Genomic DNA, 27,475 nt, shown 5'->3' with positions numbered 1-27,475 from the left:
TAGCAAATTTATTTAAAAAATTATGCTACAGAACAAAATGGACTCTATGGGGCAAATTAGGCCACCTAAAATTTTAAAACTATAAAATCTATGAAAAATTTTTTTAAACGGCTTATTTTCCCGCTCACTTGAAAATAAAAAAATCCGCGCTCTTTTTAATAAAAACTGATTATTTAATCACTTGAAAGTAGAAACAGAGAAAAAAAATGGGAATTTTTTGGTCTACAGAGTAAAATAAAAAAAAAAAAAAATGAATACTTACAATTCAAGATCTTGAAATGGTTTATCACAAACTGGACACCGTATTTCACAATCCTCCTCGTCCTCACGATCCTCATCAACAGTTCCACTGTGCTGCGATGCTACAACAATAAATATTAATAATAAATAAAAATTTTTCATCGCTCCATAAATATCTGAGTAAAAAATATATCACGATAACGTAAATAAATAATTAGTGACAACGTTATGATGCTAAATAGCGTGACGTGTTGTTACGACACGTGAATTATTGAATTAAATTAAAAAAAAAAATCGTAACTGCATTTTACGCGGAAAAAATAAACAATAAAATGAATTTTAAATTCTAAATATTTACAAATAAAATATTTACACTGCAGTCGCTGAAGATGAGTTTGGAGATGGGTTCAAAAAATATCAAGAGAAAAATTGTTAAGGGCTCACGATCCGACACTCAACTGGACACTAGACAATACGGTTGTTAAAATGATGCTCCAGTTCGCGGATTCAAAGTTATTATATTGTATGACATAAACGGGCGCTTGGGGGGTGACTATTGTTTGCTATTGGTAAGAGCGGTGTTATAAAGTAGCCAATGGCGGGAGACTCTGTGGTGGTGTTGGTGTTGATGTTAGTGTTGTTGGTTGTTTTCACCCCCGTTGATACACTTGTGACTTTTGTGCATACATATTGTACACTTATAGGCACCCCGGCACCCCGGCACAGCCGAATGTCATGACAGCCGGCAAAATCAGGGGACCGAGAAATGTTGAAGCAGCTAAACGCGATTTATTATTTCCATATTCAGGTGAAATATATATTACAATGCGGTGGATAAACTGGATTCCGCAGTGCTATTTATCAATTTATTTTGACAACTTTTTTAAAATTTTTTAAACTTTGAATTTAAATTTAATTTTTAATTTACTGATGAGTCAAATAATTCCAGTAACTAATTATCAATACTCTGAATCTTGAATTAAAAAAAAAAATTTTTAATTCTAAAATTAAAATAAAAATTTTGCAAAAGTAAAAAGAATATTTAATAAAATTATTATTAAATAATTTCAACTTTTAATAAATGTTTTGTAGAAAAATTGAAAAAAATTTCAGTACTTTTTTATACTTTGAACGTTAAAAATAAAAATAATGATGAATAAATAAAAAAAAAAGGCGGAAAAGAAAGTATCTGTGGTCACATCAGTGATCCTCGGAGTTCCGATCGGCGAGCTCTCAACGGTTATTTAAATCTCCTACTACACTTGTCCTACTATTATTACTATTATATACCATATGGTACGTTCGTGGATGTTACCCCCAACGGACCTTCATGGGAACCGGGCACAGCTCGAACCACCAACGAGCAGTCCCGTATGCTCTTTGTACACATATCCATCCATACATACATGTATACACGCATACATATATATATACCCCCTGCCGCAACGTTGATCGTTCCTCTATCCACAACTAATTTGACGTAACACGCCAGGAATTTAGACAATAGTGTGGTTGACCTGCACGGATAACTTTTTGACAGCAATAATTTTATAACGATCGTTGACGCCCATAAAAACTATCGTGACCTAGCAAATAAATATACTTTTTATCTATATGTATATTCAATAATTATCAGTCGCGATTGATTTGAAAATTTTGAATTCAAAAATTTCCCGCTCGGAATTTAAAAAAGCGAATTTATTAAAATTCTATTTTGTACTGCGAGTTTTTTATGCTGATGACTCGCAAAAGTCAGCGTGTGATTTGTTATTTTGATCGGCAAGCTGCTTTAATATTATGTTAATAAAGTCTATAACTACAAGAGAATCGGCTGGAGTCACGTTGCGGAAAGTCAACAGGTGGGCATCTGAGAATCAACAGCACCCCCTGCCAAGTTAAGTCACTTCGTCAGTTGGTCGTTTGCATGGGAAAAAGTAACGGAAATCAATGTCACTAGTCCTAATATAACGTTTCTCCAAGTGGCCAATACACATCCTCTTATCCGCCCTTGGCATCCACTCGACCCTTATTTACATCCAGTTTAAACAGTCAAAAATAATAATAGTCAAAAAAATAATAAAATTGTATATAAAATATATTTTTATAAGTTTTTTACGATTGTTAGTATTCGAAATGGATCATTAGTCCAATGAATTAGATCGGATCTGCTGATGCATTGCGCGAGATGAAATCCTCCCCCTGTCGCGTGTCTTTTGTCAACTACCCCTTTAACCTCGTGAATTTTTTTTAACCCCGTTATGCGCGTGCTAATCGACAATGAAAGTCATAAATTATCTAAACCCTAATAGAGATATTGCTGACAATCAGCAACATAGATATATGTAGACATTAAATAAGGTATAAAAAATAGCATGGCTTTTAGCTTTTGGTTTGTTTGTCAAAAAAGTCGGACGAAAATAGACATTGATGATAAACTAGCCATAACATTTGGTAGCACGCCCTTTTTTTTTAAATTAAAAATAAATTGATGTGGTTATTTTTTAATTTCAAATTTTTAAAACTATTTATATTTTAAATTTGAATGTTGAATTTTTTCCCCACGGTGATTTTAGGTTTTGAGTAAAAAAATTCTATCACTTTCAAATGTGAATATTTTTGAAAATATTTTTCATATTTAATTCTTAATTTGAATTTTATATAAATATTTATGTTTAAGTATTTTTGACTTTACTCGTCATTGAAATTTAATTTTAATTATGATGTCACTGAGAAATATTTCAAATTTGTGAAAAAAAATTTCCAATTCAAGAAATTGGTTCTGAATTTCTGAGTGACGGCTAATAGAGAAAAAATTTAATTAAAATGTTTCAAAAAATTCTATATAAATATTTTGACACTATTTAGTAGCGAAAAATTTTTCTACCAAAGGCCATCTAGCGCAAATTTTCAAAACTAAATAAAAATAAGAATCCGTCGTATGCATAATAAATAAAAAAAAAAAATTCATAAACTAAGACATTAACGTCGTATAAAAACGAGCTTAGCGATGTTATTTTTTGCAGATGGCACGTGCCGAAAATGCAAAGTTACCTCATCATAATATCTCATTGTGTTCTCGCTAACAAATCTGGCTGTCATTTTAAAAAGCGTGTATCTGCTGTTATATAAACTCACCCCACGTAGGCGTGTTAAAACGAATCTCTTGCAACAAAAAGAAGCGAGAGGCTGCGGCAGGCGCAGATGCAGGCAAGGGTTCGAGGGGCGTTTGATGTCATTATATTCTCGGTCCTAAATTCTCAGATTCCGACTACGAACTCGAACACGATCATCATTTGCCTTCTCTATTAATATTTAAAATTATCTCGGGAAAATTTAAATATTTTTTTTCACCCTTCGTCTTAATTAATTTCGATAATTTAAATTGCTCCTTAGCTCCGACTTAATTGCCCAGCTAAATTTTCACCATAAAAGTGTCTCGTAAAAATTACTCAGTCCCTTAGTTTCCAGCCGAGCCCTTTGCCAACTCCGGCGTACGAAAAATAATTCGAATGTGAGATTGAAAATTGTGAAATCGAACGTCTGATCCATAGGGAATAGAAAAATAGTAAAGGTATTAAATGAACGAAGCTTTTTCGAGGCATCCGTTAACTTGCCCCTCTCTTTATATGAGAGCACTAGAGCTATTGAATACGCTGTTAGACTCTTGATAGTTGTCTACAATACAGTCGCAGTCTACAGTTTACCCTCTACCCTCCACCCTCTTTTACATCCGTATGGGCGGATAGTGCCGCTTCCATAATTACACGTAAACATTTAACCGGAACCAGTCGAGGCCATTTCCGGGGCAGCTTTTAACTCGTGGCAAGATAATTTCAATCTATTTCCTTACAATTGTAATTGTAATATTAATTCATTTGATAATATAAGTGGAGTCAATTGAATTATTATTGTTATTGTTATTTTTGTTTTTTTATAAAATATAAAAGCAGTAAAGTTTATAAATATTACGATAATAATATAGTTAATTTATTAAAATTATTATTCCCTGAGAAATTTAGTGACTCGCTGAGTGTACGCGATTCAAATTTAAACTTTGACAATAACCTTTGTTTTAATTACTGCGACATCTGGGGATCACATTGAACCACCCTCTTCTTTACTTGCCTTTACTTTATAAGAAAATTACAACTATGATAACTCGATAACTATTACGACATTTGTGACTCGTAAACTATCGCGCTAACTTGCCGGAAAAAAATTTTATTAATTAAATTCGGGCAACAAGCCGTTTTAAGTGCAAAATGCCCACTAGATAATTTTTTTTTATCGCGGCGGGAAATTCAAAATTAAATATTTAAAAAACATTTTTTATTTAAATTATTAATTAAGCGAATTTAATTTTTTTTTTAAATAATTATAAAAAAAAAAAATTTTACCTCAGTGAGGCAAGATGGTCATGGCTTAATTTTTATAATAAGTAATTTTGATAATTTAAAAAAATTTTGACCTCTTGCAGCCGTCAGTAAATTAAAAAAAAGTTATAAAGTTAAGGGTCAATTTGGCATTAAAGTGGATCGAGTAACGACTAATCTGTCGAGTGGGATCGTGTTGTTGTTATATTGTGTGTGGCACACGCGGGGACTATAGTTATAAGGCTTAGATAATCAGTGCATTAAAAAAGTCGAGTGTAGGCGGTAGGTGGTAGGTGGTGAGTGTAGTCCAGGTGAATCACGACGGCAGTCATAGAAGCATGACGAGCAAGTCATGATGGCTTTTTACAGCAGTCTATATATATATATTGTACGTAGGATATTGTGAACACGATTTACCCTCCACTTGTCCTCGATCTCGATCCCTCGTGTGTGTGCATACGAACCCCGAGAGTGCCAGTATCGTTACAATTGCCATTAACCATCACCTGCCTGCTGCCAGTCTATCGTAATTGTATGCACACGAGCTCGATTTATATCTGATTTACTGGATTACGTCGGTATTCTATATCCGGCAGTGTCGCGTGCGGCTAAAATCGAGTCTGACTTGTCGATTTACTCACCGGTCTCGCGGTCTGTCCTGTCTTCAGTCGTGTTCTCGCCCAGCATGTCCTGCAACTGAAGCGGCTCTCGCAGACCCATCAGTAATTCTTCTCCTATTGATATATCTCTCAATGTTTCGTAGACCATCTGGAAAATGAACCATCGATTTTTTAAAATTTTCTATAGATTTTAAAATCTTTACAAGTTTTTGATTTCATTCTTTACTCCGTAATAAAATAAAAAATGAAATTTTTAACTTTAAACCTACGAATTTCTTATCTATATGACGCTTCGAGTTATTTTGGTCTCGCAATTTTTCAGATGACTTTCAAAGGCAAACTCTGTAGACTTAACCCCCGAGTCTTTAAACTACTAGGGTGGGTTAATAACTAAACTGGATACGCGTTTACGACAAGTATTATCGCACCCACATCAGAGCGTTGTCCGTCACACAAGTCGTGTGTCTAAGTCGACATTCTCTGGCCTCGGCACCCTTAGCTTAACCTTTCCACCCTTACGACATTTTCCCAAACTCCCATTACAGTCCCCATATTCACTTACTCCATATTCGTATTACTTTCTTAACGCGAATCAAAACCTCTATCACCATTCCCTGAATTACCAAATACTCGATAATTTAAAAAAAAAAAAAGTTGATATATAACAACATATGTAAAATGTATCGTATAAAAATAATTTTTCTCAGAAATTGTTTGTTTAACGTCCATAGAAATTACCAGAGCACGTGCCAGTTATTTAAAAAAATAAATTGACAGCAGAAGTTATTTGTTTAAATTAAACCAGATGGTATTGATTGAATTAATTGCTAGTCAATAATTTGTAGGGAATTTACCTGTCCGGCAACGAGAACATGACGCATATTGACGGCATGTGGACTGGCGGTGCTGCGAATATATTTAAGCCAATTGCTCGGCTCATGTGAGGCATCCAGCCATCCTCTTACCCCGTTTCCGGGAACGCGAACCTGAAAATTCAATTTTTGTTAATTTAAATAACATTATTTTAGTCGATGTTGTTGTTGCTGTTTTTTTTAAATAGTGGGTGAAAGAGGCTTTTAGGACAAGTGATTTTATTTAGAATTGTCTTATTGAACCGCAGGGTCTCGCGACGCATGGCCGGCCAAGCGTCGCGATTTATCCCCTGGCAGCCGCCACCCTAATTTAGCTCATGTGTTGAGACACATCATCGACCCCCGGACAACTATCGCTCGAGTTTTATCGTTAGTTATGAGCAGAGTCTCCCCTTTACACTTGTGACATCATCAACTACGTCGCCGACGACACAACTTCTTGTTATTGTTATTATTATTGTTATATATTGTTATTATGGTCGTTATTCAGTGCACTTGTCGTCATTTAGACCGATTGTCATTGGGCGTGAGAATTCATTTACTTTCAGTAATAAAATAATTTATTAACTTTTATAAATTTTATTTTAAATAAATTATTTTTTAAAAGTTTTTATGTCAACTTTTAATACAAATTTTTTTTTCATAATTTTGATCAAATTTTTTATTTAAAAATTAAAATAGGAATTTATTAAAAAACTGGAATTAAATAATGAATTTAAAATATTAAATAAAAAATCTTCTACTCGAAATTAGTAATTAATTTCTAATGTAAAATTAATTTAAAAATTTAAATAAATAATTTCTACGAAGAATTTAAAATAAAAAATTATAAATTCAAATTTAAAATTATAATTTAAAATAATAAACTAATTATTCCTCGCACTCATAAAAAAAAATATTTACCACCTGCCGACAATGATAACAACGTACTCAGTAACCCGAATCAATAACCAAGTGGATAAGTTAGGTAATGAAGACCGGGCATACAACAGCAAACAATAACTCGTCATCATCAGCACAACATCACTCAGCTACCAGGATATTATCACCGTAATGCCCTCCAAGCCGGATAGAGCAATATAATACCGAGTAGAGAGCTCTGGAGCTTCCGAGGATCTTCTTTACACGGATAATCCCTCAGCATTTAAGTGCATTCACATTTTCCTAAACATTTTAATAAAAACCTTTTCCCAACATTCTTGCTATTCTCTCTTACATCCATCTTCTTATTAATGCTTCAACACTTCTTTCTTTCCTCGATATTTTACTCACTCCCATTTTAAAAAATCAACACATAAAAAAAAAATTTCGTCTGAATTTTTTAAAAAAATTTGAATTTAAAATTCAAATTATTTTTTTTTTGACTCGGAATTAGGAGAAGAGATAGTTTTATATATTTATATAATAGTAACAAAATAAAAATAAGTGCTACAATAAAATAACAAGAATAAATATTTAAGAGAGATTTTGAAATATTTTCCGAGTTTAGTGGAAGAAAAAGATCGCTTCGGTATGAAAGTGAGACTTAAGAAGGATTTCTTTAAAGATGGGCACGAACGACAAGTAATATAACAATGAGTAAGCATCTAAGCATCACACCAGGCTACCAATACGACAGATTACGATCCTCATTCACTTTTTCTGTCACACCTTTGACAATGATGCGTTAACTTGGCGTCCACTGGCGCGGCAATCTGTCTGTTGTACTGTGTGGGTACTCTGCTTTAAATTTTTATTTCATTTTATTATACTTTTTACCCTGTAGTATATGTTTTCTGGCACAGGATCCGAAATTCTGTGTTGGTTACTATTTTAACATTTGTATAGGAAGAGAGAAGAAGGCACAGCAGGCATCATCACCATTCTTTGTCGGCGATCGCGGACATGTGCGGACAATTCGAGCTAAAGATTTACCAATAGGAGCTGCTACCATCTCTTCATTTATGTCACATTTCCATAATCGTGGATTTTACGATGCGGATTTATCGAGGTGACGAAGCTTGAGAAGGTTTTGGGATGATTATGGAAGCGAAGGAACGTGGTCTTGGTAATGTAATCGAGGCGAAGATATTTGAGCCGATCGTGTCGGGGATTTTTACTGCTGACGATTTTTCGAATTCGACTATTGATTTCTCGGTCGGAAATTCGGGTGTAAATTATCTAAAAGAAGGAATTTTAAGCTTTGAATGTCTAATATTTGGATCCGCAGTTTTTTTAGAATTGACAGCATTTTTTTGGAAAACATGGATTTTGTTTTTTAAAATCAAAATTACCAGCTTTGCATTGTCTCCATTCAATACAAACTGAAATTTTTTTCCTGAAATAAGAATTTTTGTTGATCTTTAGCTTCGTAAAAAATTTGTTGGACTAAAAATAAATAAAAACATCGAAGACAAAATTTAGACCACTAACTTACGACAATCGACTCCCAAGTTGCAGTCTTTTGAATTAAATCTCCGAAATGTGATAAAAAAATTAACTGGATTCACAGAAAAATGTAAAATTCAAAGGAAGTCCTCATTATAACCAAGGACAAGGATCACTCCGTAGGGGTCGTGAACTGTCTCCAGATCGATGAGATTCATTGTAGACAGCTCACACCTTCGACAAAACCATCCGTTAGCCAGACCGGAGCTTCTTCGTAAAGAGATTTGTCCTCAGCAGCATAACGGATGGCCACCACAAATGGACAGGATACCGTGCAGTGTCCTGTGAATGGACAAAAAAAGTGATGGCACAGTGTGAAGACTCAATGCATTACCGATGAATAGGGATCCATAATCGGTAACGTTCCAGGTCCCATCAGTGTCAATAGACCCGTTCGTGGTGGATTACGGGCGCTGATTGTCATCTGGAGATCCATCTTGTCCGCCGATGCTTCTTCAAACAAATCTGTCCAAGAACTAACATCTCGCTTTCGCTTGACAATAGATCTGTTTGGAAATTTGTTGGCTTAATAATTTTTTCTATTTTTATCGCCAGTGGGCTGTGGGCTGAATTCAAATTTATAGTCAACCCCGAGCTAAACTGAGTGAACAGAGGATCGATGAGTGGTCGATCATCAAGTGATAGTTGGACAGAATAAGTGATACCGTGTAAAGCGAGAACACAAAATGCTATGACGTAAAAATGCTTTTAGCTTTCACAGCGTGTACTCTCATCCGTGGCGTTGACAGCGCGATTGAAAAGCCCCGAGCTTATTGATACTTTTGCTTTTACAGTCACTTTGCTCTTTTTCCGATCGTTTTAGTTGTTACTGTTAATAAAATACCTAAAAGTTATATAACTATTTAATCCACTTGCAGTGACATCTTTACTTAATGTTGATTAATCCCGGGTTTAATTAAATTCGAGCAATCTGGGAGCTGTTATCTGCACGAAGAACGTCACGCTTGGCGAATTGGAGCAATTTATGTGCTACCTTGTGTATTATAGTTGATATAAATGTGTGTATATATGTATATGTATATATATATTGGGTGATATAATATATAGTTGTGAACTAGAGTAATAGAGGAATAGAGACCGAGTGGTATTAAGTCTCTATGGCTCCTCAGAACAGAACCCGAGCCACAGAGTTGCTAATTGGATCCGCAATCTTGACGAGTTAACACTTTCCGTTTTATCAAAAGTTTATTAATATATATGATGTATATATAGGGTTTTTATTGTGATAATTATTCCAAGTGATTTGTCATTGATTTCATTTAAAATGATATTAATTGCTTAATTTATTGATACAATCTCGAAAAAAAAAAACCCTAAGCGGGATTCGAACCCACGACTTGCAGTTCAGTTTTACTGGAGTTTAAAAACAAATTATGGGGCTAAAAAAAATGTGTTTCTGACTCGAATGAAAGGAAATAAGAATATTTATCATTTGGGCATCGGAAAAAATCCCCAGTTATTGCAGACAAATGATATATATATGAAATGAAATAAAAATAATAAACGTAGGTACTTTGACCCACTTGACTCTCGATACAAAATAATATAATATAAGAATAGGTATATCATCAAATATGATGAAACAGTGCCCTGCGACCCGTGTCTAACTCGCAGCAGATGCCACCCTCGCCTGCTACGTTAACTCCTGGATAATTTTACATGAGGGAAGCTACCCTTGTATCTAGCCGTATAAATTATTATATATCTATCGCGTCAAGCGCAGCCCTTGATGATCCATCATTAGACGGCTATTTACCAGAAAATTTGCCAATATTTCCTACCCCGAGTCAGTCGCGTGCTCCTCTAGGTTCACGAGCTGAGGTTATTACATGTAGTATGTCGTTGACACTAGTTTTTCCACGATTATGACATTGTATTTTCCGAGATTAATGACCTCGCTAAACCCCAAATTCACTGAAGTTGTGTTTTTGATGTTCTTCATCTCCCAATGCTAACATCCGACATAAAACTTTTGCAGAATAGAATATCACTCTGGAGTCTGAGCTAATTTTAGTCTCTGAGCGATACCTTGTTGTTTATTCAAGACCACAGTCAAGGTGCACTCCCTCGGGCGGGCCATAGTCCCGGGTATATTTACTCTGGACGACGCTAGACTACAACTCGGTCTACTAAGAACAGATTAGTTCGGTCATTGTGAGTCTCGTGTGTGTCCAGTTTGGTTTAGCTAAGGCCATTCATGCCAGATATTTAATTACTTAGTTATAACAATTATTGTTTGCTTTTTGCTTAATATTTATGAATAATTATCAAAAATAAGATTTTTGAGCCCGTAAATTTTACTAGACTTCACTTCCAAAAAAAGAAATTTGGAAATCGATGTTATTTGGAAACATGTGAAAAATTTGAAAAAGTGTCTAGATATTCAAAAAATAATGAAATGTCAGATAATTTGAACTTTTTGTACAAAATTCAAATTTTTGAACTTATTATTAGCTTTTTCAAAAATTTTAAATTCTAGGATATGATAAATTTTGAACACATGGAAAAATACTCATTTTTGGACGCTGATTATTTTTCCAAAAATTTGTATTAGGGCTGAGTTCTTCGACAGAAACTTTAATTCAGACAGCCGTCGAATCTCTTTTTAGATGCGACTATTTTCTGTGATTCGTGAATAAATTGAAACTTTAGGCAAAATTTTTCCGAAAATCAGTTAAATAAAAATTTAGTTAATTAACTAAGGGCAAGTTAATATAATTATTTAACGAGTAATTTAGATAAAAGCTCTCAGATCTCTGGGGTAAAATTTTTCGATAGAGCTCGCAGGCGAAGCAACATAACAAGACAATCGCAGGAAACATCAAAGGCAGCAGTTATTGTTTCCCGTAAATTATAACCTCGGCAGTTGCAAGACTTCTTGTTATGAGTTACGAACAAGTTCAATTAAATGTCAGAGATTGTGAGAGAGGTGTTTGGCGTTGTTGCCTCGCTGAGGTTGGGACGTGGAACGGCTTCCTACACATTCGCCCTTATACTTCTCTCAAAGTCTGATACAGCTCGGTCCACATAATGCCAAAAGTTTCTCTTCGAAAGAAGTTAACTGAGAACCCAGATGACGTGTCAGAATAGGGTCTCAAACACGTGCGTTAAAAAGGGATGAAAATATTATTGCATCAATGTATTGTCCTACAGAGCTCTCTGTATACTTCTCAGAGTATACTAAATATACAACAATTATTAATAACACTTCCATAGCTCATTTATTACAAATATTCCACCCACGTTAAGAAAATAGTTTCAATTTGACTCTTTTGACTTAAATTTAAGACAACTGAGCCATAGCCAAGTTAAATTTGACATTTTTGTCTTAAATGGATACGAAGTAAATCAAATTGGCCAACAGCAAGTCAAAATCGAAGTGTCTTTTTATCGATTTTTTTGAATTTTTTTCGGCCAATTTGATCTACTTTATCAAAAATGTCACATTTTACAAAGTTTTGGCTCAGTCGTCTAAAATTTGAGTGAAAAATGTCAACTTTGACTCGGTTTTGGTTCAGTTGGCTCAAATTCAAGTCAAACATTTCAAATTTAAGTTTTTTTTTTGACCAGGTCACGTACATTTTTTTTCCATAAAGAAATTTATAAAAATTTACTTCAGGAATGATTTCGCAACATGATTCGTTGGCAAGGTTGGGAATGTCACGCGTCAAAAGGGTTAACTCTAAAAAATATTAAAACTCGTAAGTCTGCAGTGCAAGTTTGAATTTAAATGTCATAATATACATATGACAATGTATATATTTACTTACAATAGTGTATCATATCTATATTTACATAAGGCTGGTGCAGCCAACTGTCAATCAAAATATGAGCAGATAAAAAACTTGATGGTGAGAAAGGGCTACTTGTATGCATATCGTTTTGTTAGCTCTTTTTTTTGGGATTTGTTACTACTTTTATATTATTCTTATTGGTATTATTGTCAACTTGTTTCGTGCACGACAATGGCTAAAAAATATTGTCAGTCAATTGATACATGAATTTGTAATTGATTTTAAATTTATCGTTATTATCATTGTAATTTTTTTTTTCGAATAGAAACGAAGCGCGGTAAGGGGGGGGGGGGTAGAAGCTGGAAGTTTATTTAATTAAGAGTTTTAATAAAAATTAATAAATAAAACTGGGCCGCAACATTCACATGTATAATTTTAGGTGGTCAGTCGGTGACCAGATGACCGCAAGGGACTTGAGAGATTTTTGGGCGAGTGAAATTTAAAAGTGGCCATGGTTCGTCAACGTGTGACGAGCTGTGACAATAAAAGATCCCGAGGGTCTGATTGTCACTTGTTTCCTGTCAATAGTACTTTCTCCGCATAAATAAACTCACTTGTAATTCTTTCTTCTTTTATAATAATAATAATAATAATAATAATAATAATAATAATTATTACTATTATTGTGAATTTAAATGCGGAAATTTAAGAATCGCAGGTCGTGGCTGCGTAACCCTACGCCTTGAGAAGCTTCGTTTTGTGTGTTGGCTACTGTGCTACTGTGCTCACTTAGCGATTGATTTAAATAACCTGAAGGATTTGGGTGTGTAAAGGTGATATGAATGGAACTAGAAATACCTGAGTTGAACCCACCCAAAAAATAATCGTTTCAATTTTTTTTTTTTTTTTTTTTCACTTTACTTTCAATCCCGCGTAATATAGGCATTGTTACAATCACTTCCGACGCTTGACCATTCGTTTTATTTTTGGTTGTGTGTAAAGTGCTTTCTATAAAAAAATAATCGCGGTTACAATGGAACCGCGGGGCGCAATTGTTAAAATTAAAAAAAAAGTTTTATGTAGAATAAAAAATGAAGTGTTTTATTTTTTATTTTACTTTTTTATTTCATTGACGACCATAATAAAATTTTTATCCATTGCAATTCAGGGAATGAGTCGATAATTAAATTTTTAGAAAATTGTAAATTTATTTTGAAGATGTGGCAAAAAAAAAAAAAGAATAAATTATTCGTAAAAATGTGTACAATTGTGAAAAAAAAAGTCATCAATATAATTTGTCAGCGACATACGTTGGCAATATAATGGCCCGTGTGTGGCTTTCCGCACGATTTGGCAAAAAAGTATAGTGTAGTGGTATAAAGCTGGGTCACCGCGACGCGTGTGTGCTTTCTGAGCAAGGAACCTTTACGAATGATGAAAAACAAGCTGCCGTTATTATTTTTTTTTTTCACTCTCACTCGCTCACTCACTCACGCGGGTTTGCTCTTTTTTTATTATATATAGTGAGAGAAAAGAAAACCCTGTACTCGAGTGGTCACGGGAGTTTAGTAATAAAATCTAGGGCGACCACCGCGATCAAGTGGAAATAAAAATTTTTATTTGAACAAATTTTTTTTAAAAACTAAATTTCACCCCAGAGATTCAAATTTTTTTAGAAACAAAATTTTATTAATAAAATTTTTGATGCACACCTCAGGTTCCAATGGTGTGCATTAATTTCTAATGTATTTTTAAAATAAATTTATATATTTTGTTCAGGAAAATTAAATTTTTATATTTTTATTGGAAATTATTTGAATGCACACCCGAGAACGAAGGGTGTGCAGTACTTTGGTGTGTATTTCTTTAAAAGTGGATGATTAATGAAAAGAGGATGACAAAAAATGTACAAAAGTTTTTTAAATTGAACGAGAATTGATATAATTTAGCAAATTGGTCTAAGCCGTAGAGACACGCAAGCGAGTGTGTATAATAAAGCCGTATCACATGAGGGTCGTGTCCTATATCGTGAGAGTGATGTTACGCGCGAATGAGCTAAGCCAAAGATTGGTTTAGTCACCACTGAGGCACGCCGCATCATCGTCTCTGCGTATCACGCGTCACCGCGTAAAACATCACAAGATCACGATAATTGAAAACGAGCGGATACATTCATATCTACTGCCGAGTAATCTTATCAATAAAAAATAACAATAAGTGATGGAAATAGAAATAGCAATGCATAGAAGAGAAACGAGCTCCGCACGCCCCTCGTACTGGCACAGGGTCCCCCTGAATATTCCGCGGACCCCTTGGATACAAAATATATATGGTGTGCATTATAATAAAACCTAGCCAATCTAGACAGGTGGGTTCTGGGACTTTTGTCATTTTTTCATAAATAATAAAAAAATATTACCCGTTTTTTTGAGGATCTGATGATTTGTGTAAACAAAAATTTATTTTTATAGAGGAAGTTATGTTTTTGTATCCGGATACTTGATATCTTGTTTTTTCTGTCGAAATATTTTTTTTTTCATGAAAAAGTTATAAATTTAATTATTTTCATATTTTCTAAGTAAATATTTATTTGAATATTTGCACACCAGTGTCAAGACAGGGTGTGCATCAGTAAGTCAAAAAAAAAATGTGTGAAAATTTTTTCTTCCAATAAAATTTGACATGGAAGATCGATTGCCCTAAAATTTCCATAAAAACCAAAAATTAACAGGCATTATCTCAGATCCATAATCTCAGCTCGCAGCAAGCAGTCCGTATAAAAATTCACCAGGAAAATTCTGAGCTGAGTATCAAAGACCCATAGACAGGAATTAAATGGATGTCGGTTCGCGCGTGGACATGATAGATCGAGGTTTGCTAACGAAAACGAAGGGGGTAGCCTCGTGCTCTAATCGATCCCGTAATCGCGCTGGTCGACAGTTGGTCCGACGGGGTTTTTGTCGGGTTTTAGATGGATAGCGCCATTTACATTTTGTCAGTACGACATGCGTTATTCCATTTACAGAGTAGCCATCACCAGCATACAAACACACACACACACACACACATACACACGCACACATACAACTATCATATCAAAAATTTTTGACTTATTTACGAAGCATTCAAACAGAAAAATTTTATTTCAACGTTCTCGTTGAAGCATATAAATATATTATTCGTTGATGAGATTCACAGGCTACGAGTAGAGTTGGAGACTAAGGGTTCGATGGTCGATGTGTGTCGTGTGGTGTGCATCGGTGTGCATGGATGTGCGTGTTGGTATGGATTTAGTTGGAGTATTTGACGGGTAGGTGTCCGAAAGCTATAACCAATTGACAGATCCGTCAACGCGGATGACACCCCATCGGATCTTTCGGTGGATATGCCAGGTGGTGGGTATTGAAAGTTGTGTCGTGTGATGATGACGATTCTCTTACTCTTCTCTTCACTGCTCCAGTGCAGTCGGCATCTGCCGGATAATACTTGGAGGATTAAAAGCGGTCCACTTGGTGGTAGCAACACAGAAATGAACAGAACTCAAAAAAATATCGTCTCGTCTCCTCTCTTCTTGTCTGCTAGCATTCTTTCTCCTCTTCCCGATACTTATTTTTTTTCTCTGCTATTATCTACCCAATAGACTTAAATTCTAACATCGAATCCGACATCTCTCGGTAGATGGGAATGGAGTTATAAACAGATCGATCATCTTTCAATAACCGTTGCTAAGAGATTTATTTTGTCTGATTATGATATCCGATAAGGTGCCCGTGTGAATCTTCTACTTCTAACTGATTTTTACTTTTTTTGGCATTCAGAGTAAGGGGAGGGGGATAAACTGATTGAATTGTTAGGAAATTATGCAACTTACCTCCCAGGCGTAACGAGGATTGTGCGGCTCGCTGGCCCATTTGCCTAAAAAGGGCCCGAATCTTGTTCCCCGGGATATTTCTCTTCTCGCACGGACTAGAGGACCGGATGATGAACTTCCGACTTCTACTTCTGGTACCGGTGACAACCAGTCACGGGTTTGCTCTTTTGATTCTTTTGGTTCTTGTTTTATTGTTTCTGTTAATTAAAAAATCACAAATCTCATTAACATTTTATTAATTTTTTTACGTACACAATTGTTTACCGCAAAAAAAAATTTCAAATTATTAATTTTGATTTTAGATTAAAATCTTTTTTTTTTTAAATTCAAATAAAATCTCCATTACAAATTCAAAACTACGAATTAATTAAAAAAAATTATTTTAAATAAAAAAAAAAAAAACTTACGGTAATCAATCCGATAATCACGAGTCTGCCTATCAGAAAACTCCCACGCCTTATCATCATCTCTCTCCTTGCTTTTCCTGTCACTAACTCCCTTAAACTCGTCCTTAAACTGCGTCGAGGAGGCGAACTCTTGCATCACATCAGGCCTTTTTCCATCGTAAATATTTCTGTCTTCCATTTCCGTGCTGCTTTCGACGACTCCGCTAGTGGCAGCCTCGCCTTCGTCACTACTGCCTGCAACGAAAAATAAAAAAAATTAGCCCATTAAATTTTTCGTTATCACAAGTTCCTTTAACAGACTGTTTGCTATTCTCGCTTTCTTTTACGAGTTTGCGTTAAGCGCAAATCCCTTGAAACAAAATAAAAACTGAAAAATAAAGTAAATCCGGAATCGTGCACTTAGCTTCATATTTACTTGAGTTAGTCTAGTGATCTAGGACCAACCCAAGCCGTCTAGATCTATATTTACCACAAATCCATGGGAACAAAATGTAATGTTTGACCTGAGATAAGGCCGGCGTTTTTTATTTTATTGGACAGTCGGTTCCTTTTTTAAAGATCATCTTAATCGTCTGGGTGACGGTGATGAGAAAATCTCTATCAATAACAATAAATATGTCGGATCGTTGTTATCAAAGGTTATTCTTATTATTTATATATTTATCTTAGTGATAAAAGTATCGGAATCGTAAATTCATAAATAAGATGAATCACAGGTGGATTAAAATATTTGGTATTTATATTTTTAAAAATACTTTGGCTGGGCAGGGACGAGGACCGAATGGGGTTGGGGATAAATAATTATTTATTTATTTTTTTTTGAGCTTCAATATAAAGTGAAGAGGTATAAGCGAGTGAGTAAACACTGGAGAAGGGATTATCGGTAAGAAGACCTATTCTTGATCCTAAAGAGGGTGTCGTTGGACATGAACTTGGGACGTGTACTCGAGGCCACTTGACAGCTTCTGTGACATCTTAAGTCTGAGGATGGATTTTATGGTTTATATTAATATATAAATATATATATATTAGCTACTGTGCACGTTGAAGATATGTTTTTTTTACGGATGGACAAGAGCATGCCAAGAGGATGATTAGATAGATTAATTGAACAAGTGCCAGAAGGGTTATGAGAATTTTTTTACGTGAGAATTCATTTTTTTAGATTTTATTATTATTGATAAATTTTTTTTTAACGAAATCTAGAGTTATGATAAGCGATTTTACGACCTGCAGTCATGGTCATGGGAAATTTTAATCCCGGGTAACATGGGCATTGAAAATTCTAACGAAAATTTCTGGTTAATTGATTTTTGAAAAAAAAAAAGTAGGGAAGGGGTAAAAGGGTCATAAAGTATAATTTTGAGAGGGAATTTTAATTTTTATTTGAAAATAAGAAATTTTTTGAATTAATGACGGAAAATGAATGACATTTATTGGAAAATACTTATACTTAATATTTTCTAAGCTCAAAAATGAAATAGTGACATAGAAAGGAATCTACTTTACCCACAATTTTATAACTGCAATTTTTTTCACTTTCCTGCCCAATTTCTATATACTCATTATATTAATTATTTAAATATATGAAACTAAATGTCATGCCCGAGTCTTGTCACGAGTCAAAAATCCCCCACTTACGAGTTCATTTCTACTTTTTTTAGTTAATGTCAGCTCAGATTCTCGTGGTTAAATAATCGATAATTAAAAATTCAAAAAACTTTTGAACAAATCCTCAAAACATAACTCAGTACAAATTTACTCAAAGATAAATATTTTGGGCCTTTTGAAAATTTATGAGAACTGTTTGTAAACAGGATGAGATAAATATCGAAAAAATATTTACTATAGGCATAAATATTGAATGAATCATTGAGTCATCAATTAATTCATTAATGTGCCGATGTTTTGGTTACGAGAGCTCTAGAGGATGATACTGAAATACGAGCGCCTTTATATTATCTGGTTCTCTTCAAGGAACGGAAGATATATCTGGGTGGCATAAAGATTCTTTGGTCTTACATTCCTGAGATAATAAACTAAACAAACAATCATCACTTCAATGTGTTAATATTTTTTCAATTTTAAATTTAAATAATTAATTGTATCATTAATTTGAGAAATTACTTTTTCCTCCGTCTAATCTTCTCCGGGAAACTTCACCAGATAATTCAGCAAATTGCCCACCATATTTACAACATACATATATATATTTAAATATAAATATCTGTACGAGGTAAAATACGCGACGGAGATTGCACTAACGGTTTATTCACACGCGTTTTTAAAACCGCATTTTAACCGCACAGGACGTCCTGGTGATACCGGGAATATCCCTTTGAATAAAATTACTACTCCAATTATATCATATCATTCATAATAATGTCTATTATCATTGTAATAATTTATTTACATTCAAATTAATAATTTTTAAAATCAATTAAAATTTTTCTTTAATAAAATCAAACTCCAATAAATTTTTTTTTACCCCATCTAATTTTTTTTTATCAAAACGGCAAATAAAAAATCAATGAAATTTTTTGGAAAACTTACCACTTAATTTGTAATTAATATGCGATTTAGTTAAATCCATTATTCAAATAATTACTGATAATTAATTAATAAATAGTCACTGGCACATAATCACGTAAGAAAAAATCACAAAAAAATATTTGGTCACATTGATAAATAAAAAAAAATATAAAAATGTTGAATATTACTATATATATATGAAGTATGAAATAAATTTAATAATGAAGAGGTAACTGGTTAGAGCATCACATTTGTCACAGGTTTGTATGGAGCGAAGGATAAACCCGCGGGCACGCGGATTGAAAAGAGAAAAATATAGTGGGCTCGCGCGAGCTGCGCCGTCAGCTGGCTCTTGGCAGACTACTAACACTAGAGTTTTAGGATCCGGAATCTGATGAGAAGAGGATGTTACGGCTCCCGAGGGAGTACACTGCAAGGAGGATCCTTTTGGGTGTGGCGGAATCGTTTGTCCCGGGATCCTGGTTGGCCCGCAGGCGGAGCCACCCCTATCACGTATTTCCCCACCACTGGACCGCAGCATCTCTGGCTAGGGATGCTATTGCTCGAGCACCAAACTCTAAACACTGCCACTGGGTACTGGGTATTAGTATTGTATTGTATTGTGTGTATAATAGTGTCGAGAGAATAGAATATATGATGGTTTATACATATATATATATATATATATATATATATATATATATATAGATATAAATATATATATAGACATGTATGTGCGTCCTTGTGCTTTGTATTGTCGGATAAAATGTAATGGTATGGAAGGACACGAGTCCAGAGAATGGATAAGAAGCTTTTGTTGGTACATCTCTCGATCATTTATGACTAATTTTGAATAAATGATCAATTATTATCAACTTTATTTCATTTTTCTGACTGAAATTCATTAGAATGGAATTTTAGGCTGTTGGGGTAAAAAATATCAACAGTATGAATTTTTGAAGAGCTCTATTTTCTTTAAGTCCTCAAGGGTCCTGTCAAATTGACCCAATAAATGGAAACAGGTCCAGCCATGTAGGATTTTTTAAGGTCACTTTTAGAACATGATTAGAAAACATGTTTCATACCAAAACATCAAAGTATGATATCTAGTGGACAGGTGAAAAAAATTAAAACAACTTTAAGTGTAGCGTTGAACTGAAGCATGTAATAAATTTCAGCCAAAAATGCTGGATAAAATTTTGAGAGATAAAAGCATTCAGTTTCAATGTGAGCTTGCCAGTCATGTTCAATTACTGCAAAATCTTAAAAATCTGCTGATAGTGATCTCAAAAATCATTTTCAAAAAGAAATGGACATCCAGGGTCAAAAAATACGAAATTTAAATTTTTTGAAAAACATCAATTCTTCGTTTCAAAATTAAACAGGAAAATGAAATAGATTATGCACCAAAATTTCAATACCTTATTATTATTCTAAAATTCACTAGAAATAAACAAACAATTGGATGAATAAAATTTTGAAGAAACTGAATTTCATAAAAAAGTCCAAACTTAAAAATATCCATTTTTTTTAAAAATAATTCAGCTATTTGTTTACTTTCATCATAACGGTTTTCAATTGACTTTGAATTTTTTTCAATCCCACTTCTTTTGTATGTTTTCGTATGAACCCTGACAAACGTCAGCAGCCTCCCTCTGTGCGAAGAACCGTTGCGGTCAGACGTCAGATCCTCATATCAACCCAAAAAAAATTCAACTTCTATTTCCCATAAAAAACATCTCACACAACAACTTGGAAACGAATTGAAATTGGTCAGTTACCCATTGCCTCAATAAAATTTTTTTGCCAAAACTCAAAAACTTTATCCTCCGACCCCTTAACTACAAATGTCACCACTCTGAAGTAAACTAAATTATCGTATCAAAGTTGAGTATCAGGTTCCTCAAAATCCACTCAGTGCGAGGTTTAAAAAAAAAAAATACACATTTTTTCCAGATTCACAGGGCATAAAAAAAATTTGTTCCCATGTAATCTAAAAAATTTAATGTTAACATGACATTTAGTGTTTAATGAAAATAAAAGGCCTTAAATTTTCATTTCGTGGCATCGTACATGCACTAAAATAAATAAATAAGCCTGTCATATATATGTTGAACATATATGTATGATACGTTAGTATAGTGCGGGTGTATTTTACCGAGCCAAGACATGTGTCGCAAGCAGTTATATCATTCTTTATTACTCAGCAACGCGTGTATGTAATCCCTAGTCACTATTACACGTCTTTTTTTTTCTCTCTCTCTTTCTCGCTCTATTTTATTCTTAACGTTGACTCTTTGGTAATATTTGGCATTTGATTTACACCGGTATAAAAAATGTCGCGATTGTTTTTTCTTACTCACTCTCACTCCAAGCCCATTTGATACTGCGCTCTTTACATACAATATCATTTTATATTTTATATATGACGATTCGTTTTACTTTTGTACCGCGCGGACTTATATTTATTACACGCGAGATAAAAGTCGCTGACGATCTGATGATTTATCAATAGAATGATAATAAAAAGAAAATAATAATAATGGTGTCGGTCTATTAAATTTTAAATTGCTTGGCTTTGACGCAGACATTTTGCTAGATTTTTTTCAGAGACAATCTGGAGGTGGTGAAAAAAAATTATTAATAACGTCGAGTAATAAAAGGACGGATGTTATGAAGAGAGGGAGAGAGAGAGAGGAAGAGAAAGAGGAGAGTGGAAAGACCGACTGATATGCGGGTGAAAGAAGCGAGCGAACCACCCCCTTAACACCAGAGAGCAACGGCAGAGCATCGGAAGGGGGTGGCAAGTGTTTCTGTCAGTTTAATAGCTTCGTGCCTCCCTGACGACTCACCTCCTTCTACGGGTCTTCTACACACCCACGTTACGACATCGTCACTTTACGTGTCAGAAATTCCCAGGCAGTCTGTAGAAGAACCGGCTTTTCAAAGTCCGGCCAACCCTTTGATAACGCGGTCAATTCTACAAACTTTGGATTAGATCATATATATATATATATTGAGAAAGAGGGGCAAAATGGATATTGTGAAATGTCAGTGAGAAAATTTAACTTTAATTGTGCTCTGAGAAATTAAAAAGAAAAAATTTTCTGAGGACGACCCATTTTGCCTGATTTTTTTCAGCCCCTTGTAATTATAGAAATAATAATAAAATTCCCACGTTAATTTGTTCAAAAGTTAAGGTGTAAAAAACAAATAAATAAATCTCGAGATCAAGAACTCGAAACTCATTGACTCGGACAATTAAATCGACCGTTAGTCGTTTTAAAATACATATCACTATAATATGGACAAGAAGTTTTATTAGAAGGATAAGAAGGCAAAGTAATTGAAAAGTGAGTGGCAGGGTCGCAAGCTAAAACTACTCAAGTCACTGAACAATCGGACCGAGGAACTCTCGAGCGGGCCATAGCCTGGGTTTCGGGTCTCAAGAGGACTCGCAAGGCCCTGTCTCGATTATCAGGCCAAAATCAGTCCCAAGTGGGAGTAGGGGGGAAAATAAAACCCGAGTTAAGTATTAAGTTTTAGTGAGAGAGCAGAGTCTAGAGTCTAGAGTCTAAAGACATGTTCATTGTCGACTAGAATGGACATAATATTCACTCCCCTATAAAAAGCACACAGGGCTCACGTGCAGTCGATTCGTAAGCAGATGACTACTGCCGTTAACGGCTAAGCCAAGTCTATAATTTACTCGGTTCAATTCTACCTTTGGCTTTAGATTTTAGCTTGGCTTTTATCTTTTACTCTCTCTCTCTTTCTCTACATCTTGCTCTGCTCGCTATTGGTATTTTTTTGTCGAGTACATTCTTAAAGCTTTGCGAATAGCACAGCTCGAAAGATATGAGCGAGCGAGTGAGAGAGAAGTTAAAACCCCTGAGGAACTTGAGACTTGATTGTTGTGCGCGCCGCGTGTGTTCTATGCACAAAGCATTGTGCTTGTCTTGCCACCGGAAGTCACTGCAAAGCGATGAACTAACGGAAGAGCAAACGACGAGACCCCGGGCCCTAGGTGGGGCCCCCCTACGACGCCCCCTTGCTTCGCGACACAGCTTGTCTTGTAGTTTATTCATTTTATTATGGATTTATTAATGTAATGTATGTCGTAGTGAGTCTTGTGTTGGATCAAAATCACAATTGTGAATCGTGTCTTTGGTGCCAAGGAATAATGCGTAATGATCCTTCCGCTGATGGGGTGTCGACGCTTTTTGTCAACTTCAAATCATGAGAATATCAAATTTTTTTTTTATTTTACACCCTGGATATTTTACAAAGTTTGTGAAATCCAGTATTCGAGTGCTCGTACATTCTAAATATTTATTGACTACCAGAGTGAAAATTTTCTATTGTCAATATTAATATTTTTTTTTTCCAAATTCAAAAAAATTTAATCTTTAATTTTTGGATTCAAAATTTAATATAAAAATTTTTGTAGCTCTGTGTTTGAGGCTCGCGAGAGGTAAACTTTTTTTTCTAAAAATAAACCAACCGATGGTTGAAAAATTTTTTTTATTGATGACCCGATAACAAAAAAAAAAAAAAATTAAATTAAATATGAAAGAGGAAGGCAGCTCAACAGTAGGATATCGTACAAATATTGGTGCATTAACAATGCAAGCTAATTATGTTTTGGGTAACGTGGCTGGGCTGGAGCTCTTCTCGCGTGCACGCGTTACGTAGCTTCCATTCCATTCCATTCTGGTCCATTCTCTTGTAACTCTGTATCAGTGAAAGGGTGTAACGGAGATAGAAGAGAGTTTGCGGGTTCGGCTGGGGAACTCGCGGCTCGTACCGGTCGCCATTGTGATCCGGGTTTCGGCATACACCCCCAGGCTGAGCGCACTCGCCGTTAAATTAATTTTATCTCGTATCCGCATTAATTTTGAATCTCGCGCCCCGACCGAGAACCACCATCTCCTCTACCCGATCCCACTACTCTGCTACTGCACAGTAACTATTACTACTACTCCTGCATAGTACCCACGGGGCTTTACGCTTACTTTCGTTACAAATGAGAAATTTCCAGCAAACGCCAATCGTTTCACTTTGGTTTTACCCCTACTTTTAATTATCATTCAATCGATTACTCATTTAAAAAAAAATTTTATCAATTCACTGATAAATTTAATTGACCCAATTTCTAACTTTGAAAAAAAAAAAAAATAAATAATCGGTCTGACTAATGAACTTCTTTTTACCAGCAAATTTATTTTTAAAATTTTTTATTTCGTATTGAAAGTCGCGGTTTCGAATACCGGAGATGATTTGGTAGTTAAATATTTTTCTAGATAAGAATAATTGCAGATAAAATTGCAAAAAATGCTCCCGGGTATTTTTTTATCACGGATGTTGGTACAAAAATAAATCGGTTGACTAAACTACTGAAGAAGAGAGAATTTGATTTTGATTATCAAGATCCGGGGGCTGTTTACGTCCACCCTCGAATCCCACTGAGAATTAAAGGAGAGTGTAACTATAACCCAGCCCCTGTGGCTCACCCTTCGATGGCACCTCGCGACCGAAGTCATCAACTTTCACATCCATATCCCGGAGACATTCTTTCTGAGAATGGAACAGATGTTTTTGAGACCAAGTGCAACATCGTAATCTATGTTCAATAACAACGTAATTAATAAAACTTCAATCTTTTTTTCAAACTTCCTCACGTTCCGTTGCCGTTATCGGACAGTCGGGACCAACCCTTTTCACCTCTATTGCGTCGATTCATCATTTCTCCTAAAATAAAATTAATTTCACCGAACATAAATCAAATAAATTTTTTTAATAAAACGCTTCCTTTTCCCCAAATTCTCTAATCAGAACTCTTTATCTTACGGCGGAAATAAATATTTCAGAGCGAGCAGTTTAGAGGAATGAATCAAAGACGAATCAGTGCTTGGAAATCTCACGCGCTCGTCGTAAACAACGCTAACAATGGCCTCTCTGGAGTATTCGGTTGAAACGGGATCGACTGACCGTCCGCGTGCTAGAATTTTCAAAAGTTTAAGGTCTCAAGTCTCAATCGACGAATCCCTTCGGAACACTTTTCACCAGATATACGGCATTCGCTAGATAAAGGGAGTTTAAACTTTAAATCAAGACCAAAGACCATGAGATTGTTCGGCTTAGTGTATATATACAACGCTATTTAGGGCGCCAATGTGAATTACAAAAAAAACTACCCGAGTTATTTCATACTGGGTTACGGTACTTTTTTATTTTCCCCTTTATTTTGGTACGCAGACAACTTCTATTATTTTATTATAAATTTTTTTAAAATTTTTACTGCTCTTTCATAATAAATTTTCATTTTTTTTTCGACTACTAGAAATCAAAAAGAAAATTAATGAATTTAAATTAATATTAAAAAACAGAAGTCGACTTGATTTCAGATTTGTTATTTAAAAAAAATTTTTATCAAAGGAATGAAATTAATTTGCATAAAGTAATAAATTTAAAAAATCCGAAGAAAAAGAATGAACATCTATTCACAATAACATTGATTACTAACAATAGCAAAGAATTGTCGTAAGAAACATCTCTCATTCGGACACTCAATCTCCGATGATCTCACACCCAGCCAGCCAGTTTCACCAGATAAGACTCGAGATATCTCTGTCCCGTTGCAGTCACTCAGTCACAGTCACAGTCAGTCCATCTCGTGGGTCTGTCTCTGTTGGTGAATAAAAGGAAAAAAATCTACACGGCATTCGGTATTATATTGAGTAGCGAAAGAATAGAATCGTGATTCTATTGAAGCGAATCTTAGGAACTTAGCATCGCTGAGTAAAGATCGAGTCGAGTTGTCGAGTGGAGGGTACGTGCGTGCAGACTAGAAATGATTGTACTAAAAAAATATAATAAAATATATAAAAGGACCAACGGAATTGAATATCTACGATCTTAACGACATTTCCACAATCCTCGTGTGTCCGGACGTAATTGATGGACAAGTTAAAATACCGGATTTTTTTAACGTCACTCGATATTCGCGCGAAAAAGGGTTACTTTGACTTGACAAAAATACCAGGCTGCCAAGGAAAGGGTTTCTTGGCTGTTTTTTATCAACAAACAAACGCTCTAATTTCGCTGGATTCCATACTTGGGAACCGTAAAAACACCCTTTGAGATAAATATTTTTTTTACATTTCAGAAAAGGGTTTTTTACTAAAAAAAAAGTCGAATTACAATCGGTGGTTAACCCGTTTATTTTCGGGGATAGTAAAAATAAGCGTAGAAATTTGGAAAGGAAAAAATGACAACCGGGTGACTTTTGTTAGCGTGAGAAATCGCTTGAGTCGGATGGGTTGTGTGTCAACTCAGGTCTATAATTCACTCGTAATTGTACGGAGGGTAGTTTTTTTTATATTTTTGTTATGAAAAGTCTTAATAAATTTGTAATTTGTATGATAAAACTTTACACGTAATTCGATTTTGATAAGACTTGGAAAATTTTCTATGCAGTAATGAAAACCATAAATAACTGATGGGAAATAAAGTATTGGAAATTTTAGGGAAGAGTCGCTTCCCTTTGAATAAAAAAATTTAATTTTGTCGTCAATCTTTACTTTAATATCTTTTCAATTTTACTATCACATGCAACTCAGTTTTTTTAAATTTTGACTTGGGCAAAGTAATAGCCCATTTTACCCCATTAAAAAAAATATTTTTAATTTCTTATTTTGCTTCAATTTCCTTGTAAATATTTTTAGTGTTTATATAATTTGCTCCTCCTTCAAAAGGTCACAAGAGCGACATAAAAATGTCAGATCCATAAAAATAAAAAAAATAAAAATATAAAGAAAGTTTGTCTGAAATAATACGGACTAATTTATATTTTTACTGGTGATCGTAAAAAAAAAAAAAAATATGAAGAACAAAGCGTAGACTGTTTGAAAGTTTTCTAAACAAGCGTTTCTGACCGTACAATAAATGTCTATATATCTATATATGTATATGTATATGGAAATGTATATATTTAATGTGAGGGTTAAAGTGTAAGTTTGAATAAAATAGAAACATATAAATGAGGCATATGTATGTAGGGTAAAAAACAATTGGCAACGATTGCGAGTGAAATACAAAGACAATGTTAGTAAGTACAGTGCAAAGCTCTTCAATCGACCATTAGTTTAAAATTATATTTGTATACTCGGTGATGAATGATGAATCGTGAGTAGTAAAATCCGAGTCGTGAGCTGCTGACCCACGGATGGAGAAAGGAGAAATCAATTGTTTCTATCGGATGTAACGAGAGGAGAGAAATGAAATAAAAGAATGTTTAATAAATGAATTGAACCGAACATAATTTAAATAAAAGAAGAGGAACAAGAGGAAATGGGTGTTTGGACATGTGGCTGAGC

The 27,475-nt window shown here is 34.5% G+C and overlaps 1 protein-coding gene across 5 annotated transcripts in view; it reads right to left on the bottom strand.

Annotated features, from left to right (window-relative positions):
• Positions 1 to 27,475, bottom strand: part of LOC103575493 (histone-lysine N-methyltransferase MECOM) — a 48,562-nt gene that overhangs the window by 4,591 nt on the left and 16,496 nt on the right. For 3 of the 5 annotated variants that reach the window (XM_008555301.3, XM_014442573.2, XM_008555305.3), the window contains 5 exons: positions 16,566 to 16,799; positions 16,159 to 16,355; positions 6,088 to 6,219; positions 5,255 to 5,381; positions 263 to 362 (listed from right to left, as the gene is read on the bottom strand). In XM_008555301.3, coding sequence (XP_008553523.1) covers positions 263 to 362; positions 5,255 to 5,381; positions 6,088 to 6,219; positions 16,159 to 16,355; positions 16,566 to 16,799 — 790 coding nt within the window. Of the gene's footprint in view, positions 1 to 262; positions 363 to 5,254; positions 5,382 to 6,087; positions 6,220 to 16,158; positions 16,356 to 16,565; positions 16,800 to 19,118; positions 19,389 to 27,475 lie in introns of those variants that run through there. The other 2 variants (XM_008555304.2, XM_008555300.3) reach the window with 2 other exon arrangements.

Source organism: Microplitis demolitor, chromosome 7 (genome assembly GCF_026212275.2).
Source record: "Microplitis demolitor isolate Queensland-Clemson2020A chromosome 7, iyMicDemo2.1a, whole genome shotgun sequence".
Classification (NCBI taxonomy): Eukaryota; Metazoa; Arthropoda; class Insecta; order Hymenoptera; family Braconidae; genus Microplitis; species Microplitis demolitor.
This window is presented reverse-complemented; position numbering and strand designations above follow the sequence as displayed.